The 21,221-nt window shown below is 36.6% G+C and overlaps 2 protein-coding genes and 1 non-coding gene across 3 annotated transcripts; all 3 read right to left on the reverse strand.

The window, feature by feature from the left end:
- Positions 1-7: 7 nt before the first annotated feature.
- On the reverse strand, positions 8-1,076 carry LOC131330992 (dehydration-responsive element-binding protein 1E-like). The gene has a single exon (XM_058364788.1). The coding sequence runs from the start codon at positions 837-839 to the stop codon at positions 159-161; it is 681 nt and encodes a 226-aa protein (XP_058220771.1). The 5' UTR covers positions 840-1,076; the 3' UTR covers positions 8-158.
- Positions 1,077-6,623: 5,547 nt separating this feature from the next.
- LOC131330989 (AAA-ATPase At3g50940-like) lies at positions 6,624-9,681 on the reverse strand. The gene is made up of 2 exons (XM_058364786.1): positions 8,645-9,681; positions 6,624-7,820 (listed from the first exon to the last, which is right to left on the reverse strand). The coding sequence occupies exons 1-2, from the start codon at positions 9,608-9,610 to the stop codon at positions 7,446-7,448; spliced, it is 1,341 nt and encodes a 446-aa protein (XP_058220769.1). The 5' UTR covers positions 9,611-9,681; the 3' UTR covers positions 6,624-7,445.
- A 10,128-nt stretch (positions 9,682-19,809) lies between these two features.
- LOC131331681 (U6 spliceosomal RNA) lies at positions 19,810-19,911 on the reverse strand. The gene has a single exon (XR_009201482.1). It is a non-coding gene; the product is annotated as a U6 spliceosomal RNA (small nuclear RNA).
- Between the last annotated feature and the right edge of the window lie 1,310 nt (positions 19,912-21,221).

A 21,221-nucleotide genomic window follows, 5' to 3' on the forward strand; every position in this document is an offset into this window, starting at 1 on the left:
TCGAATATTTCAACATATTCGGTTTCATCGTTTAGCAACACACTTAAACAACAAGAAATAGAATTACATATTTTCTTTAACAATTATTAAAAAGAAAAAAAAAAGCAACTAATTGTCTCTATCTAGTTGTAAAAAATTCGACTTTCATTTATCTAAATCTAACTCCACAATGACATCTCACCATCACTTCCCACATCATCCCAGCTAAAACCACGACCCAAGCAAGAAGGCGAGGGAGAGAGCAACGGCCCTTCCGCCATGTTCGAAATCAGCCCTTCCATATCAAAAACCTCAATCCCAATATCTCTCCTCGAACCATCGGGGGAGACCGCAACCCCGCCGTCGTCCCCCGGCGGCTGAGGCCGGAACGCTTCGGCTGCCTCGCCCGCCGCCTTCCTTATGTGTTCCGCCTCCTTCGAAACCGGCACGGGCAACCGCCACACCGAGTCGGCGAAATTCAGACACGGCGTCGATGACGACGACTCGCCCTTCAGAGCCAGCGCGGCCACGTCGTGGGCCCGAGCCGCCATCTCGGCCGTGGGGTACGTCCCGAGCCACAACCTCGACTTCTTGTTCGGCTCCCGCAGCTCGCACACCCACTTGTCGTTGTTTCTCTTCCTCACGCCTCTGTAAACCGGGTGCCTCGTTTCTTTGAACTTCTTCCTTCCAGCTGGCTTCTTCGGCCGGCTCGAAGCCAATGTTATCATCAGCTCCTCGTCGGATTGGGCGGAGCGTCCGCTGGTTGAACCGTCGACGTATTCTGATATAGTAGGAGATTTCGATCCCGAGTCTGACCCGATTGGATACCCGTCGGAGTGTGGACTAGAATTGTATTGCATCGATGAGGTTCTGCTGCTGCTGCTGCTGCTGCTGCTGCTGCTGTTAGTTTATCAAATCAAGGAAGAAAGGAAGAACGTACGGCTCGGACACAACGGTGAAAGTTGATCTAATGTGACCTGTTGGTGAATTCGAGTCGCGAAAATAACCGTTTTTACTTGCAGGGTGAAGTTACTCGAAAAATCCTCAAAGCTAGCTTGCATGCAGAGGAAGCTGAGGGCTACTGATTTTATATATAGCAGTATTAATATATACTGTATATCTATCTTTATCCGTGGAGCTGTAAATTGTAAGTGTGAACGGAGGGACCACACGGGTTTACGATGTGGACACGAACACGGAATGTCTTAGTAAAGAAGGGTTTGACTACTTTCTTCCTGGCCAGGTGTATGCTTTTTGGTGCACTTGGGTTTTGACACGTGGTAGAAATTGATGACATATAAGTCAGGTCTTTTGATTTTTATGTAGCTACTACCAAGCCTACAATGGAAACGTGGGATTTTTCCATTGAACGTGATTTGTTAAGGATAAGGTTTTTTTTTTTTTAATACTTCCTCCGTCCCAAATTGAGACTCCATTATTTCATTTTGGATTATTCCAAATGATAGTCTTTTTCCTAAAAAATGAAAAGAAAAATTTGGTGATTTTTCAAAAGTGTCCCTTACAAGTGAATATAAGTGTTATAAAATAAGTAAAATATAGGGATAATAGTGAAAATAATAGGCATTATAAGTGTAATCATTACATGTCCTTTTAAATAGTTGGAATTTCCAAAAGGGACTCTCAATTTGGAACAGATGGAGTATTGTTTTTTGTATTTTTGTTTGGAAAATTTTAAAATCAGCCCAATGGGCTGATAATAGTGAGTGTGTAAATGTGTATTAAAGGGTGTATAAAGTACACAAAAATACATATTTTTTTTGTCTTTTAGTGTATTTATTGTCAGCCCAATAACAAGACCGTTTTTGTTTTTGATCCTCTATGTTAAGGATGTGTTGGAAACATAGTAAAGTGCGTGTTGTTGAAATTGATGTTTAAGTGCCCCTCTAATTTCAGACTCGGACCAGGCTCTCGACCCACGACCAAAAACATGACGCTGACGTGGACTGGCCCCACGTCAGCTTAAGCCAAAAAAAAAAAAAACAAATTCCTCAATTTTTTTGAATTGCCCCCAAATTGAAATTAGACTTGGCTCCTTGAGCTTGAGAACAGAGAGCGAAAGAGAGAGAGGACGAGGACTGAGGAGCCCGACCGCCAGCCTCATTTGCACCACCGGGCCCATCACCAGCCTCACTTGCACCACCGGCGACCACCAGCCTCACCTCCATCTCCGATTCGGCGACCACACCAGCGGCGAAAATCGCTTGAGCCCAGCACCGACGCCATTACCTACTACCAAGGTCTCTCTCTCTCTCTCTCTCTCTCTCTCTCTCTCTCTGCGTGGGTTGTCGTTGACACCTACAATTTCAGTCGACTACAGCCTTTCATTTAACTATAACTTGTTCAAACCAAAAAAATTAGGGCTTGTTAAATTGGGGATTTTTTTGTTTCAAACCCTAACTATAAGATTTTTGCTTCCTTATATGCATCTCAACAGTCAGAAGTGAATGGTCCTTGATGGCTCTAGGTGCAAAATTTTGGTTTGGTCATCATCATTGTATTCAGTTGGGTTTTGGCTTTTGAACCATGCTTGTCAAACTGATTGATAACATTCAATATTGTTGATTCCCATGAAATACCACGCGATTAGAATTTTGTTGCTTGAATATTTGAAATTGGTTGTTTTTTATCTGAATATTGCAGGTACTGCTCGGAAAAGAAAATAAAAACTTGTGGAGACAGTGGAGTGCTTTTCTTGCTGGTTAATTTGGTTGCAGAAGGGAAGTTTTCCTTTTGAAATGCTTTCAATTATCACTAATTAATGTTGCCAACTTGTTCCACTTCCCTCGAAACTCAATACATGAGTTTTAAATTCTTCCATCAATTGAAAGTTAGGAAAATCAATCTTTGCAAGTTGGAATTTGGTGCAAGAATAATGTTTTGTAGGTGACATGCAGGTTTCCAATGGTTCCCAAAGATATCCCAATGAGCTATTTAATTGTACCCAAATCTCAAACTTTTGACCAATTACTGCTAGTTTGTTTCATGCTTGGCCTTTTCTGTCACAAAGCAAGTTAGCTTTTTTTCTTGAATATGCTACTGAGTGTTGTGTAGAAATTGCGTCAATGGTTGTTCATGCAGCACTATTATTCTGTCTCCCTCAAAAAAAAAAAAAGGAAAAAAGAAGAAACAAGAGGAAAAGTTTGTACTCGTTGACATTATGCTTTATTATCTATTGAAAGGAAACTTCTTCATTGGGCCCATTTATTATTGCAGGGAAGCATGTAGCAATTCCAAGACATCACAATCTCGAAAGAAACACCTCTTGGTTCTCTCCGCTCTTGCTACTGCTATGGATTCGATGCTCCTATTTTTGCTGCAATCTCTTTCTTTTTCTGCCTGGTGCTGTGGATTATAGGCTCTATGCTTCTAGATTGTCTATGTTGGAAACCGCGTGAAGCTTATGGATTTTTCGTGCTTGTGCTGCCACTTTGGTTCTGTTATGTTAAGCTTATGGATTCTATGCTCTCCCTTGATGCTGCTTTGATTTGGATGCTACTGCTATGGATTGCTGAAGTTCTTACTCGGGATATGCTTGAAGACCTTTAGTGATATATATATATATATATATATATATATATATATATATATATATATCTATCTTCAGATTTTGTATCTATTTCAATTGTAATTATCGCATCCAATAGTTCGTTGGAGAATGATAGTGAGGGTGGTAGGAGGATGATGAAGAAGACAAGGAGGATAATAGTGAGGGTGGTAGCAGTAGTTCTTTTTCTTTTCTTTTGCTTGCAGCTTAAGGGAGAGGATAAATGTAATGCCCTTATAATGGTTTTTGTATCCAGAAGACTATGTGATAAATGTAATGCCCTTATAATGGTTTTTGTATCCAGAAGACTATGTATTACACTTATCGCATCCAAATTTCTTTCTTGTTTCATAACTTTAAACTTGAATGTGCTTGATGATTTTGACTTTGGCTTAAAATTTTATGACTTTGGCTTTGGGAATGGTAATTAGGATGAGAAATGCCCAGTGTGGGCTTGTGCGTAACATGATGTTGGTCTTGTTGTACTGAATAAGACGCGAGACGTCGGGTTAGGTCCAAAAATAGAGGAGGTGCTGCCCAAATTATTCCAGGACCTACCTAGCTTGTGTCCACAAGTTATAACATTGCTTCCACAAGGTTGCTCCTTGATGCTGCATATAGCAATTGATCTTAACAAGAACTAAAGTGGTCTTAACTTAACAAGTTCTTTTTGTTAATTTAGCAATTGTTGCAAACAAAACTAAAGTCTTTGCTTTTGGACACGGAGCCGTGTCCGACACGGAAACGGACATGACACAAGAACATTCCAGAAACTCAATTTCCATCACTCTAGAAACTCAAAATTGAAACTCAATTTCTGCACTCCATAAACACAATTTCGAGCACCTAATCATGAAGTGTTACCAACATTGAAACTCAAAACTAAAATGATAGAAAATTTAATTTTCAGAAACTAAAAACTGAAATGCATACACAATTAGTACCAACATTGAACGTGGCACCTTTTTCATTAAACAAAATATGGAAGAACCAAAGCTGTAATCTTTTAATTTCAATCATGTGTTCCCTTCACTACAACTAGCAACAACATAATCAAAATAAGAGTAGCATATAGAAGAAGCAACCAATGACTGATTTAACATATTTCTTGATCACATCACCATCCAACAATCTTACTCTCTTAACCCCTGCAACAACTACATACTACATACTCCCACCCTAAGCTGTAACACCAAAAAAAAGAGACACCCAGGATACTCATCAAAATAAAGACACACCAAGATACACAAATAAATTTTCTATTGTCCACCATTATCTCTTGCATTCATCATTTCTGTAGCACTTTGTTGTGCTCCTCTCCAACCCTGTCCTTGACTTTCCAAATAACTTGATTGTCCTCCTCCCCAAACTTGAGTACCCATAATATTTGATTGTCCTCCTTTCCATTCTCATTAGTACCGATCTCATCATACACTTTTTTTTGAAGAATCACTCGATACCTCCTCTTCTTCTTCATTGTGTCCACTCCATTCCTCCTCCTCCTCATTAGTATCTATCTCATCTTGATTCGACGATCGAGGAGGCATTGCTGACGGAATAGACTCTAGCGACAGCAAAGACGATGGTGATGGCAACAGAAACATCACCTACATGTTAAAAAATAAAAAATTATGACATGAGCTTATCTTTGCAAAGCATAATATCATTGCATGTCCAATATCAAGTGTAGAAGCCACTATCCCAGAACCTTGAAAACAGCAGAAATCAAGAATATAAATTGGTGCGAGCACGCACTCGGTGCTACATTAAGCTCTAATACCATGAAAACGTATCTCTTTGTTTTAATCAAGAAGTGTCAATCTAGTGGAGTATATGCATATGAATAATCAATTCATGTTAGCATAGCTTCAAATAAATATCAATCAGGAAATGAGTATAACTAATGCCTAGTATCATTTTTTTTTAAACGGAAAAAAAATTATTAATGACAAACTCGATAATGAGACATCGAGGAAGGGGAGGGGGAGAAAGAGAATGGGAAAACTTCTAACGAGAAGTTGAGAAGAAACAAAAGAAAACTGAAATTACAGACTGATACCCAGTTCGAAAACTACCATGAAGATCAATACATAGAAACTTTCGAAACAACTACAAAAACTAGCACTGCCATTCCTCAAAAAAGCTTTCACACCGCATCAACAACATGCCCATCGTTTCAATAAATGTGCAGCAGCATTGGACACTGAATGGAATCAATACATGGTATCATTTATACACTTGCCTTAATTAGTTAGTTCATAAGAGGATATAAGCTTAATTAGTTCAAATGTAAAAATAAAAAACTGAAACCATCAAATACTCACTGATCAAAGGAGCCCTAATAATCGTAAAATGTGAAACTAAAAATACATAGATAGGGTTCAACCCAAAAAATCCCTTATTTCACACAAGCCCTAATTCATTTCTTGTTTGAACCAGCTAGAATGAACTGAATCGACAACCCACATATATATATAGACGAGAGAGAGAGAGAGACCTTGGTGGTGGATTCGACCTCGGTGGTCGTCGGTGGTGCGTCCATTTTTGCGACGGGTTGGTTGCCGGAGGTGGATGCGGTGGTGGTGGTGGTGGTCACCGGAGGTGAAGGTGAAGATGGTGGTTGCTTGTGGTGGAGGTGTCGCTGGTGTTTGGCCTCCTCCTCCTCTCTCTCTCTCTCTCTCTCTCTCTCTCTCTCTCTCTGTGTTAGCGTGGGTATGATTTGGCGCGAGGTGCAGGATTTCGTTTGGAGCCGATTCAAAAAATTGAGGAATTTGTTTTTTTTTTTTTTTTTGGCTTAAGCTGATGTGGGGCCAGTCCACGTCAGCGTCCTGTTTTTGGTCATGGGTCGAGAGCCTGCTCCGTAGCATTACTCTCTCAGACCGTTGCAAAGTACATCTGTGGGTATTAATTTTGCAAGAAGACCCATTGAGCTACGTAAAGTTTGCTGGTCAGCGTGCCCCCCAATTTATAGGCGTAGACCGGGTCAAATGAGCGCATAACTTTTAGAAGTAGGGCACGTCATGACACCAAAACTTATGGAATTCGCGGCACGGACACAACACTGGACGGAAACGGGCTCGGAAGTATCGTTTCTATTTGTGTACAAATTTAATCGATACATTTAATTTATTTGAATAAATATGAGATTTGTTCTTTCTTTACTCAATTGTTCCACTCTGAGAGTTTTTGCCCGCTAGATTCTTTTATTTTCTTTAACATCACAATGTATGAGTCAACATGCACAATTGAATTTCGATAAAAACAGAGAGTGAACTTATGATCATATAATAGATTAAAAATAATTGTCCAATTTTTTTTTTAAATTTATAAGGCTCAGGCATGGGCACGACATGCTACGGGCACGAGATAGGCACGACACGGATACTGCACGAATGGGGACATGCTCATGGGTCTAGCCTATTGCAACATGGCACGGCATGACATGACGTATGCTAGGCTGGCACGACACTTGCAACTCATTCGACACCTCTACCCCGATTCAGCTCGTTAAATCTCTTTTCTCCGTTAATAATTTAGAACTATTCTGTTACCTGGACTTTGAAATGGAATTCAGTTGAATCCCTACTAAAGTCATAGGCCACCAAAACCAAGTGTTGGCCTTAGTGCTTTTAGTCGAACAGGGCTAGACTAGAGTCATTCCAAAGCCAGTCCATTGCCTCAAAGTTGGATTTGGCTACCCACAAAGCACAAGAAATTTACTACACTAAAACGTGAATTCCCAAAAACAAGAAGCCAATGATATAGCACGATATTGCTTCAACAACAAATAAATTTAACCTCAAAGCAAACTTGAAAGAGCAGAAAATTCAAAAACCTAACCGTGTTAAGACTCCTCTCCAGGTCTCCCCTGCAGTGCATTCTCTCTGGCTTGATATTTCCCTTAACTTGATAATTCTGTTGTTTTCGGCTGGTCCTTGTTATGGAGGAAATTGATAACATTCTGAAGTGCGATATCGGCGTTATCATATTTCATTAGTTGTCCTGCAATCTCAGCTGGCGTAGCTTCTACCTTGTCTAAAAATTCTTTGATCGTGTCGAATAGTTGGTGTTCTTGGATTTTCAGGTAATTCAACGCGAGTGTCTTGAATCCATGGAAGGTGCAGTAAGACATGTGAATGTGAAGGTCCATGCGACCCGGTCGCAACAACGCTGGATCAAGACGGTCCTTGTGGTTGGTTGTGAACACTATTATCCGCTCATCTCCACAGCTTGACCATAACCCGTCAATGAAGTTGAGTAGCCCGGACAGAGTAATCTGTGGTGGAAGTCATCAAATACAGATCAATCACAACGCCGTAAAAAATGCTGGACACATTTGGAGTTTCTATGGGTGGAGAGATTTACCAAGAAAGAGAAAAATGCTACTTTTGTAATCACAGTTGAGACCATTTGATTTGTAACCAACAAATTGAAAAAATGGACCTCATCAGTCATTTCTTTATACGGTAACATAAACAAACGTATGACATGTGATAGCAACTAAAGGCTACTTACCAAAAAAAAAAAAAAACTAAAGGCTTGCCCAGAGAGATCACAAGATTGAATCTTATGAAGGCCAAAAGTTCCAAATTTCGAGGCAATTGGAGGTTTGTTCAATTGTCAGGTGTTCGGGTTAGGTTGCACGCATTTCAACTAATTTTGAAGTCCTGAAATAACGACCGGACAAATCCTCAACTTGCTCCATCAATCATTTCTTTCTATGGGAACATAAACAAATGTATGACATGAGATAGCAACTAAAGGCTTGCCCCGAGAGATCTCTAAGACTGAACCTCACAAAGGTTAAAAGTTCCAAACTTCGAGACAACTTGAGGTCTGTCTAGTCATCGGGTATTCGGCCAGTTTGCATGCACTTCAACTAATTCCGTTGCCTAATTAACGACCGGGCAAATCCTCAACATGCCCCAAATTTTGCTTTCTCATACCCACTTGGTCAAATTCCTAAGGGTTAATGAATGTTCATTCTTTCTTTTTTTAATCGGAAAAAATAATTTCATTACTCCAAAACCGGCTAAATGAAATCAATACAATATCGTAGGAAAAGAAATGCATTGAGCAAACTAAAAAACAGAGACAAACCTTGTCATCCTCAACAATCTTCCCTTCTGTCTCCACCTCCCGATTCTGCAACCCAACGTTACAATCGATATCCTCCACCACAACAATCGACCTGTTCCCCGTCCCAATCAACAACCTCCTCAAATCCGAATTACACTGCACCTCCCTCAAATCCAAATCATAAACATCAAACCTCAAGTAATTCGCCATGGCCGCAACCAAGCTCGATTTCCCCGTCCCCGGCGGCCCGTAAAACAAGTACCCTCTCTTCCACGCCTTTCCAACCCTCTTATAATACTCCTTCCTTTCAACAAACCTGTCCAGATCCTCAATCAGCTCCGCCTTCGTCCCCGCCTCCATCGCCATCGTCTCGAACGTCGAAGGATGGTTTAGAGGAACAGAGCTCCAGTAATCCGTCCCGTTGTAGTCCACCGTGTGCAGCCTCACCGTCTTCCTTTCCTCCTTGATTTCCTTCGCCTTCCGCAGTACGTACGGCAAGTAAGAAGCTAGCACGATTTCCTTGTGCTTCTTGTGGAAACTCAACTCGAAGTGCTTCAGCTCTGTTTTGTTTGGTTTGCTATCAAAGCGTTCGACGAGAGTGCTGTGGGAGACCCAGTTGAGCTTGACGAGGGCGGCGTCGTTCTGGAAGGTGTCGGGGATGTCCTGGTTTTTGTCGACGGAGAGGGAGAGGTGGGGGTCTTTTTCGAGCTTATTGACTTTGATGCGGTGGATGGAAGGGGATAGCTTGGTGGAGAGGTACGTGTCGACGGCGTCGTAGAGGTGGTTGGGGGACAGGCCGTCGGATTGGTCGACGACGAGGGTGAGGCGGGAAGAGAGGCGGGCAGAGAGTTTATTGAAGTAGGCGCGGAGGGGGGCGGGGATGAGGTCGTTGTGGATGGTGCGGAGGAGGATGGCAGTGGCAGCGAAGGAGGTTGCCACGGAGAGGACGGTGGCGGAGGAGGGGAGGGAGTCGCACGAAAACGGCATATCTCTGGGTGTGTATTTAATGGTGCAATTAGGGGGTTTGTTTGGTTTTGAGAGGAAGGTTTTTGAAGATAATGATTGGAGAGAGATACGCGAAAAAAATTTATTAGAAACTCAGGTGCGTGCGCCGCAAGAGGAGTTGGGTTTTAAGACCCAAAACGCCGCTGGTGTTTTGGGGTTTAAGATAGTGAAGGGTGCTTTTTTGGTTTGCTTGGGGAGGGGGAAAGGAAAGTGATCGGCTTTATGTTTTATTATTGGGAACTATCACTAGAGTCTTCTCGTTCGGTCCGTAGATTTCGCGATCTAAATCAAATCCTGCTTTGATTAAAAAAAGAATAAATATATAAAAATAAAGGGAAAGATGATGGATATCCTCTTGCGTATGAGAAATGACAATGAACTTCATGTGTTTTCTGTATGGTATGCTGAAGGAGTTTGGTAATGACAGATCTATCCTCTCGCGTATAAGAAATGACATTGAATTTCATGTGATTTCTATGAGTTTTTATCAATAATCTAAAATAGCAATTTTATGTTCGAACATGTTATTCAATAAGCAAAAAGTGACTTGTATCTAAAATTAAATTCACACTTTCTAATAATAAAAAGTTAAAAATTATCAACTCCCACTTTATGTTGAATTAAAATGACTTTATTTTACCCAAAAAAAATTGGTTAGAAATGCATTTATTAATAGCCTTTATTTTTTACTCGACGCAATCGTTTGGTTGGAAATGCCAAATTCATTACTCTTTGGCCCAAAAGGAATTGAGAGTTTTTACTACTTACTTTATTTTAAAAACGATGAAAATTTTTTATTTTAAAAACGACGAATTTTTCAATATAAGCTAGTTTGCCTGATTCCATCCCGTATTCGGTTGAACAATTATTGATGAGAGTGTAGGTGAAATGAACATTGAAATCACATGAGATTTAGAGTTATTTCTTATGCGTGAAGGGGTGCCTGTTACCCAAGCAAAACGACAAGGGGCGTCGATGAATACCTAGAAGCATTTGCAAATAGGGAAAGCAGTGCCTGACATGTTTGTCTCCCAAGCCCAATCTGAACCCAGTTCTGGCCCAGGCACTCTCAAGCCCATACGTGCACAAGGAAAAACGCAAGATGGTTGTGTGTGTTTGAACCAAAAAATGAAGAGAAAGGCCCCGATGCCAAGTTCGAATTGAGAATAAATTTTTTACACTGTCGGTGTAAATATTTATTTTCTTCAAATCAATTGCATTGCGTCACGTCGCCATATTTTATTAATTGAGACTACTATTTTAACACGTGTTGCAATGCAATTGATTTTGAGGAAACAAATATTTACACCGGCGGTGTAAAGAATTTATTCTCGTTCGAATTATGGTTCCGCCACTGACATTCTTTGTTGAAGAAAGAGGTCATAGATTCCACCAGGGGTGTGATCAAATCTGCCATTTGGAGATGACCCGATGCCACAACCACGTTTCTTTTTCACATGTTATCACATATATAGTAGTATTTAGTATCAACGACATCATATAGACTTGCTCAAGTTAAGTTACATCGGTTAAGGGCGTGTCAAATCACAATGAATCAACCCATAAAGTATTGTCTCGAGTGCGGAAATTAATCGAATGCAATGATCCAGAAGAATTGAATAATCTCTCCTCAAGTCGGGGCACTCATTAAGAGGGCGACACAAACCGTTGATGTCCTATGGGTGCTAAACTCATGTCGTGTTAGGAATATGTGTGAAGATTGAGTCTCACATCGGATAAATAGAAAAAAAGTTAGACCTTCATATATAATTGGATGACTCACCACTTTCAAAGTTTAGCCTTCTAAATAGATATGAATTGTTCAATGTATATTAGATTCATGTGATGATGTGATCAGTGATCCCGTGGACACTTCCCAAATGAATTGGGCCATGGCGCACATGGAGAAAGCATTCAGACTCCCCCTAGCACCATTGATGAACAATCACATCCATTGAACCCTTTTCTGGCTTTTCAGTATGCCACTGATCCCGTGGACACTCCCCAAATGGATTGGGCATGGCGCACATGGAGAAAACATTCAGACTCCCCCTAGCACCATTGATGAACAATCACATCCATTGAACCCTTTTCTGGCTTTTCAGTATGCCTGTTGCTTGGTTTTTCAAAATAAGAAACCACAGCTGTAAAGTTTTTAGAAAATTAGCTAGGCTCACTATTGGACTCTCTATCGCCGGTAAATCTGTCCACACATATAATCGGTGCACAGATTGTACACAGATTTTATTATGGGACCCACCATGGGTTTCATACAAACAATCCGAGTCGTTCATTAAATGTAAAATATTTTTTCAAGGGTTTCCGTAAAAAATCAGTTCAATCCAATACCTATAGGTGCCTAATCTAATCATCTAATTTTTCATTACCCGAAAATCTGAATGAAAATTTAGATGATTGGATCGGGCACCTATAGGTATTAGAATAAGCTTATTTTTTACGGGGACCCATGAAAAAATATTTTACATCTAATGAACGGCTCGGATTATTTGTGTGGGACCCGTGATGGACCCCATAACAAAATCTGTACACAAATGTATGTGTGGTTAGCAGGGTTCCTCTATCGCGGTCACTATATATATTGTACCACTCTGATATAGAATCTGTGATAGCGGATCAAAAAAAATATATATATATATATATAGAATCTGTGATATAGAAATTCGCAGATTGCAATATAAATGAGGAAATGATTTTGCCATTCTATTTTTTGTTAACGTCACTCTCCTATAAGTATATTTTTGGTACAGTACGAAAAAAAGAGTGATAAAATCAGCGGCCAAATAGGGAAAGGGTTAGGTTCACAGTTTTTACGATATGGTTTGGGAATATATAAATGGGCAATACGGAAAAGGTAAAATGTGGAGGGCGAAAGTGAAAAACACTTTTGTGATAAGGCTTCAAAAACAGGTCACGCCAAAGGCTCTTCTCTCTTTATATATTAGAATTGATTGTTGCTCATGAGATATCTAAGAGCATCTCCAGTGGTTTTAAAAATTATTTGTTATATGATGTAAAGTGTATAAATTGGGTCCATATTTTTGTTTGTTAAGGGTATAAATTTAGAGATTGAATGTGTATTATAGGTGTATGCTAGAGGGATCCGGGGGCTTGTGGTGACCCAAGGGGTGTAGTGACCCAAAACGGCGTAGTTTCGGGGTTGCAAAGGGTTTAAAAAAAGGATCGAAAGACATCTTTGTGGAAAGCCAAGCAAAAAAATTAAGTGTTCCAATTTTTAATCCGTTTGAACCGGTGCGAAGATTTTATTTCTATGATCATTTAATCCTAAGGGGTCATAATTAATTTTTGGCTCTAGAACTCTCGTTGGTTAGCCCTAAAGATATTTAGTTCTACTACTTTCTTAGGACTAATTAACGAGAGCTCTAGAGTTAAAAATTAATTATGATAATTTAAGATAAAATGATCATAAAAATAAGATCTTTGCATTGGTTTAAACGGATAGAAAATTGAAACACTTAATTTTTCAACCATATTTTTAATATATAAACTGCCTGAAGATGGTTCAAAAATTAAGTGCTTTAATTTTCAATCCGTTTGAACCGGTGCAAAGATCTTATTTCTATGATCATTTTATCTTAAAGGGTCATAATTAATTTTTGACTCTAGAGCTCTCGTTAATTAGTCCTAAAAAAATAGTAGAACTAAATATCTCTTAGAGCTAACTAACGAGAGCCATAGAGCCAAAAATTAATTATGATGCTTTAAGAAAAAATGATCATAGTAATAAGATCTTTGCACCGGTTCAAATGGATTGAAAATTGGAGTGCTTAATTTTTTAACCATATTTTTTAATATATAAACGGCCTAAAGATGGTTGAAAAATTAAGTACTCCAATTTTCTATTCGTTTAAACCGGTGCAAAGATCTTATTTCTATGATCATTTTATCATAAATGATCATAATTAATTTTTGACTCTAGAGCTCTCGTTAATTAGTCCTAATAAAGTAGTGGAACTAAATATTTTTAGAGCTAACCAACGAGAGCTCTAGAGCCAAAAATTAATTATGATCCTCTAGGATAAAATGATCAGAAAAATAAAACCTTCGTACCGATTCAAACGGATTAAAAATTATAACACTTAATTTTTTTCTTGACTTTCCACAAAGAGGTCTTTCGGTCCTTTTAAAACTTTTTTTAAACCATTTACAACCCCAAAACTAGGCCGTTTTGGGTCACTGCACCCCTGGTGACTTGGATCACCACAGCCTCCGGATCCATGGTAGAGTGGGTTAAAAGAGATAAAATATAATATATGTATGAAATGGGTCCACTCCTCTTTTCTCTCTCCTCTCCTTTCCTTTTGTCTCTCCTCTCTCTCACTCTCTCTTGTTTGCTGTCTTGCGACAGTAAGAAGACAGTTAGCACAATGCCGAGAGAGCCTCTTCTCGCACCCCCTGACACACCCCCTCCCCCGGCCCCACCATCTTTCCTCCCTTTGCCCCTCCTCCCCTCTTTTTTCGATTTTTTTTCTTCGGGATTAGTTTTTTTTTTGTTTTTTAAAAGTAAATAATTACTGTTTTTTTTTTTACTTTTACTAATTTTTTTATACTTTTAAAATACTTTAATTACCGGTTTAGTTTTTTTCAACTTTTACTAGTTTTTTTCTTTTCAAAGACTTTAATTACTGTTTTTGTTTTTTTTTTAACTTTTAACTTTTACTATTTTTTTTGTTTTACTTTTACTAGTTTTTTGTTTTACTGAATGTGTGGTTGTAATTGAAGATAAAAAAAAAATTTAAATGAGTGGTTATAGTTGAAGATAAAAAGAAATCTGAACAAGTGGTTAGAAATAAAATAGATAAAAGATATAAATAAAAACAAAATTAATGAATTCAATAAAATAAAAGAATTATAAAATTTTAATAAGAGTAAAAAAATAAGAGTAAAATTTTAATAACATAAAAAAATTTATTCACGTATATAATATTAAATAATTTGAAAATACATATAAAGAGTAAAAAAACAAGTGTTCCGATGTTTAATTCATTTGAACCGGTGCGAAAATCTTATTTTTCTTATCATTTCATCCTAAATGGTCGTAATAAATTTTTGACTCTAAGGCATTTCAATGAGCACCCTAAGAGAGACCTGTAACTAAATAAGGAACCTTAGGATACTTGTTGAACGGTCTTAGAGCTAAAAATTCATTATGACTATTGAAGATAAAATGATAAAAAAAATAAGATCTTTGCACCGATTCAACCGGATTAAAAATTGGAACACTTAAATAATATTAAATAAATAAAAATGAAAAAAGATATAAAAGTTATTAAGTAAATAAATGAGAAATAAAAAATAGGTTGATTACTTACGTATATAATATTAAATAATTTAAAAATACATATAAAGAGTAAAAAAATAAGTGTTCTGATTTTTAATTCGTTTGAACCGGTGCAAGGATCTTATTTTTCTTATCATTTCATCATAAATGGTTGTAATAAATTTTTGGCTCTAAGGCTTTTCAATGAGCACCCTAAGAGAGACCTGAAAGTAAATAAAGAACCTTAGGATACTTGTTGAACGGTCTTAGAGCTAAAAATCCATTATGACTATTGAAGATAAAATGATAAAAAAAATAAGATCTTTGCACCGATTCAACTAGATTGAAAATTGAAACACTTAAATAATATTAAATAAATAAAAATGAAAAAAGATATAAAAGTTATTAAGTAAATAAATAAGAAATAAAATAAGAAAATGCCGTGGGTTGAATTATTGGCGGGTATAATATTAAATAATACATATAAAGAGTAAAAAAATAAGTGTTTCGATTTTTAATTCGTTTGAACCGGTGCGAAGATCTTATTTTTCTTATCATTTCATCCTAAATGGTCGTAATGAATTTTTGGCTCTAAAGCCTTTCAATGAGCACCATAAGAGAGACCTGAAACTAAATAATAAGTCTTAGGGTACTTGTTGAAAGGCCTTCGAGCAAAAAATTCATTATGATCACTGAAGACAAAATGATAAAAAAAATAAGATCTTTGCATCGATTCAATCGGATTGAAAATTGAAACACTTAAATAATATTAAATAAATAAAAATGAAAAAAGATATAAAAGTTATTAAGTAAATAAAAAAAGAAAAGAAAATGCCGTGGGTTGAGTGAATTGCCTGGGGGTATTTTGGTTTGAGGGGTGGGGTCGGGCAGGGGGTGGTGTCAGGGGGCGCGCAAAGAGAATTACCAATGCGGACTGTAGCCAACATGTGATTGCACCAAGAGCTCAAAAAAAAAAAAAAAAGATTTGTTAATTTTTTTTGTGCGAAATTCACCCACTAGAGATGCCCTAACGTACATCAGACATAGGGTACTTAAAAAAAAAACAAACAATACAAATAAGAAGATTCAATTTCAATGCATGAGGTTGTAGCATTTGTCACCGTAGGTCCACGGGGGCACGGCCCCCACTGATTTTTTTTTTTTTCCGTTTTAGTTTTCTTTTCAATTGGTAATTTAAGTTTTATTTTAATCAAACAATATTGTTTTTATACAATTGAGTTATCTAATTAACACATTACGTGCATATTAAGAAAATTTGTCAATAACTTAAAGCAGGGTGAACATTATATATATATATATATATATATATATATATATATATATATATATATATATATATATATATATATTAGTGCATTTCCATGTCTGAAGGCACGATTCAAACATTCAGCACTCGCAAATTAAAACTGAACAACAAATTTAATTAACTAAGACGCATAGGACAAACTCAAACGCCTAAATCTTGATGAAATCAAAAAACACCATCCAAAACACCGATGAAAAAAATGATATACATTAATGAAAATGCGTGTCTCGAGGAGACATCTAAAAAGAGAACATGAAATATGTCAAGACTAAAAATCTTTAAGCATATTGATCCTTTTGAGCTTCTAGGCTTCTTGATCACAATCCTAAAAATGAATTATATATCAATAGAAGCCCAGTTAGTACGCTAAGTCATTTGTTTAAGGGATGATATATAATAAGAGAGGAAAATTAAATTATAATACTCTACAATACCTTGTATGATAAAGCAAACTATAACAGAACTTCAGGGTAAACAATATTGGTAGTGGAATCTGTTTCTTCTTCGGGGAGACGGACATGCCCGTGCCTGAAGGCACGGCTCGAACATTCAGCACACGCAAATAAATATTGAACAAATTCAATCAACTAAAACGCATAGAACAAACTCAAACGCTTAAAATTTGATCAAATCAAAAAATACCATCCAAAACACCACATAATGATATTTATCTCAACAAATTACCTGGTCGTCACTTAGTTTTTGTAGACGTGAAGTACACTCACATATGATACAATGTTTACATTTTTTCCACTTACAAAATTTGAGGAGATTAGGAACGGTGTACAATTTTTGAATATCATTTTTTTCTTTATCTTTCTCGTGAGCACTCTCATGCCGACAAACGCTTCCTTCATCTATATATATAAACAAAAGAAAGTTGGTATTATTAGTAGAGTAAAAGCGCAGTTTAAAAGTCTTACCATTTGGTGGTTCAATTTGCATGTTTTGCTCCTCAATTGGGTCAATTTGCATGTTAATTTCATTTGCATTATTCATCCTGCAAATGGAACACCAACAAAACGAAGATGGGTAACTAAAAGTTAGTAAAAAAAAAGATTGGCATAGCTGTGTTCCTCCATCTATGTTATTTTAAAAAAAAAGATTCAAACATTTTTCACATACAATCTGTAAAAAAAAAAAAAAACATAGATAAAGTGGCATGTATGTTCTAAGGGGCATTTTTTACTAAATGTCCCATTTGAGGGTTAACGGGGCAGAAAAAATTTTATGCCCCAAAAAGTCGTAGGTAATGGAGCACTTTTAGTATACACCGTTTTGGTGAGTGAAAAAAATAGTTAGTTTTTGGTTATTATTTTTTTGGGGTGAGTGAAAAAAAATACTTTTAATAAAATGTATTGAAATAGAAAACAAAACAAAACAAAAAGGGGAACAAATAGAAGTGAAGAACATAGCAGAGCCATACCTATGAAGAGAGAACTGGAAAATACGAAAGACGGGGAGAGAGAACTAGATTGACTGGGTTAGTAATGCCTTTTCCCTCTGTAAAACAACTCTGAAAAACAAATAAAAGCTTTTTTTGTTAGAGGTTATGCTCGGGTAGAGGTTATTAGTTGATGTACTTAATTTGGAAATGTTTGGAAATGATTTTGGAAAAGTAAGAACACGTTATTGCATAAGGAAATGATTTGAAACGATTTTCCTTATGTTGCTTTCCTTATGTCACTACCAAAAAATAAGTGCAGTGTAGAAACATTTTGGGAAATTTAGTGTAAAAATTCATTACTGAAAACAATAGTATTCAATCAAGTTTTCAAAAATCAACGCCAATCTAGCGCCTTAGCCAATCAAGCTTTCAAAAATTATTACCAAAAATCGGCTTTAAAAATCATTACCCAAAAAAATCGGCAGTCAAAGGGAAGCAAGATTCAAATCTGTTTCCTTATGTTGCTTTCTTTATGTCACTACCAAAAAATAAGTGTAGTGTAAAAAAGTTTTGGGCAATTTAGTGTAGAAATTCATTACTGAAAGTAATAGTATTCAATCAAGCTTTCAAAAATCAATGCCAATCTATCCCATTACCCAAGAGAGCTTTCAAAAATTATTACCAAAAATTGGCATTAAAAAATCATTACCCAAAAAAATCAGCAATCAAAGGGTAGCAAGATTCAAATCTGTCATTATAATCAAGCCAATCAAGCTTAAAAAATTATTCCCAAAAATTAAAATTGGATAATAAAAGAAAGAAAGGGTTTTGGTTAAAAGGATAACTTCAAAGGCATTTTAAAAGGATTTCCAATCCAAAAATTCTAACAGCAGAGACAATTTGCAGAGAACCACGCAGAGAAAAACGCGTTTGGCCCCATTTCGGATCCCGAAAAAATCTAGAAGCTCAGTTCGCCCTTACGAATCCAAAAGTAATACTTACCGATATCCGCTGGAGCTGATTTTTTACAGGGCTCCATAAAATAATATTCAAAAATTTATGGATATTTTTTTAGATTTTTTCGAGACCCGAAATGGGGCCAAACGCGTTTTTCTCTGCGTGGTTCTCTGCAAATCGTCTCTGCGGATAGCAGAGCGGATAGCAGGGCTCTTTCCAATCCAATAGTGGAAATATGTACCATCCAACGGTTCAAAATGTAAACCACCCTCCCATCAGTGGCGTAGCTAGGAATATACATCAGTGGGGGCATTATAAAAACAAAATCTCCGACGATAGCCAACTCCCGACAACATCCCACTGACCCATGACTTGATGGTCGTTAGTGATGCGGCGTGATTTTCGTGTTGATTGTTACATCATGTTACAAATGAGAGTTTTCAAGTTTTGTAGTGCTATTTTGTTCACCCATGCACTTAAATACTAGGTGAACATGTGCGTATTACTTTTCAATAAATTCACCGAATCTTTACTTTGATATGATTGCAGACATTGATTTTGTGGAGCTTATTTGTGCAACAATTCAAACAAGTCATTCGTATTTTAACAAGTATTTAATCTAATAACATGTGTCTTGCTTTAAATATTTGGTAAACTCAAATTACCAATTTAAAAAAAAAAAAAAAAAAAGAGGTGCAGTGGGGGCAGGTGCCCCCAGTGGAAATAGGGTGGCTCCGCCACTGCCTCCCATATTAGCTCTAAATTAATTACGTGATTAGTCGTATTTGTTTTCTTGCATGTCCAAATTAATGATTTTATTGGGCTGTTGCATTTTATATTTTAAGAGTTCAATACATGCAAGTTTCTTCCCAAAAAATCAAACAAATAATTAGAGTTCTGATTAAATCCATCAAGACCAATGCAAATGTTAAGAAACACTAAAAGATAAGTAAAACAATCGTTAATCATCAGTACCATACTCTCATGAATTGAAACCCAAAATGAACCAAAAGTCATTTTTTTTTTTAAAAAAAAAAGAAGAAGAAGAAAAGTTGAAGGAATTAGCAATACAATATGAAATAACTTAATTTGTGCTTACCACTAAAGTCGTAGATGTGCCATGGTGCCACCTTCAGGATCAAAACTCCATGGAACAGAAGTTGATCAAAACCATTGATGACCAAATGTAGCCTATTCAAAATCATTACACACCCACCAAGTCAATTGTCTTTTTTGTGCGTGTCATCCGTGCGCAGGGGCCATGCTAATCTTCTCTGTATCGTTCCAATTTTATCGGATGTCCCCGAAGGGACCACCATGTCAATTGTCAAAAATCAAAATATAAGAAGAACAAAACAGAAAGAAAATTTCAAATAAGTGGGATGTGAATGATTAGGAAAGTGAACCAATATATGAGAGAACCAAACATTGAAATGTTAGACAACAATTATTCTACATTGAAATCTAATGGCTTTGAAGAAAAAGAACTCGAACACTTACAGGGAGTTTGCTGAAAAATTGATACCGAGAAATGCAATCGAGAAAATTAAAGAACACTTAGTTTTTTAATGTCCATAAATGTGATGTTTTTTAAACATGAAATTTGAAAATTGTAATTGGGATCTAAATTAACGTAAAAGGATTTTGTTTTTTCATTTTGGCTATTACGTAAAAGGAAATTAGAAAGGTCAACTTACTCATTACTACCATAAATGTTTTATTAGGTTTCATTCATTTCACAAAATACAAATCATGCCTTAATTAAAATGATCCCTTCAAAAATCATGCCTTAATATTAGATTACCATGATTGATAAGGATATTTCAATTCAAATGAGCTCCTTTTGTGGTCTTGAAGTTTCCGATATTTACCAAAATGCCATGTTATTGAAGGAAGGATGAAGACAAATCTGGACCATCGGATTTGTTTGTATGAATAGATAAATTTTGGACAGCGATAAATCTGAACCGTTGAGATAGAATATTCTGTAAGATACCCGTCCTGTTTTATAATATATATATATATATTAGAATCCATACTCGGTCTCATTTCAATAGTCAAAGCTATTTTTTAATATATTAAATTTTAAATCATTTATTAAAACTATACTATCTCAATTAGACATTCCTAAGTGCTTAATTAAACTATCTGACTTTTTGTTGCAAGACAATGTTTTTCAATAAAATATTTATAAAAAATGAGAATGGACTACTGTACATTTTTTATCTGAAATGTTCTACAAGATTTTAAAAAACTCTATTACATGCTAGACTTGTGTGGAGAGTTCTGAAATATTCTAGAGATATGAAAATATATTTTTTATGAGGATTCTAAAAGGAGAATGTGGACTGTTAGATGAAAATAATCCTAACCGTTCATTGAGGAGGTTGATAACTATATAAAAAGAAAGTGTGTGCATTTATATAAACTATTGTATAAGTATTCGCCCAGCTATTATTAATTGGGAGAATTTGCACCTACTTCAAATTTCCAAAAATAAACCAAAGTCGATAAGCTCGTTGTTAATACAAAATATAGATATTTATAATTCATCCGTCCATTCATGCTCTAAATCTAGATACAACCCAAAATCACGTGAAACCCAAACAACCGGAAACCATAA

The sequence above is a fragment of the Rhododendron vialii genome, chromosome 6a, assembly GCF_030253575.1.
Source record: "Rhododendron vialii isolate Sample 1 chromosome 6a, ASM3025357v1".
NCBI lineage: Eukaryota > Viridiplantae > Streptophyta > Magnoliopsida > Ericales > Ericaceae > Rhododendron > Rhododendron vialii.

Bases quoted from the DNA above. Each gene is read 5' to 3' on its own strand.
- LOC131330992 (XM_058364788.1), bottom strand. From the start codon at position 839: ATGCAATACAATTCTAGTCCACACTCCGACGGGTATCCAATCGGGTCA.
- LOC131330989 (XM_058364786.1), bottom strand. From the start codon at position 9,610: ATGCCGTTTTCGTGCGACTCCCTCCCCTCCTCCGCCACCGTCCTCTCC. The intron at 7,821-8,644 runs GTTTGTCTCTGT...CTTCCACCACAG, and splicing joins AGATTGTTGAGGATGACAAG to ATTACTCTGTCCGGGCTACT.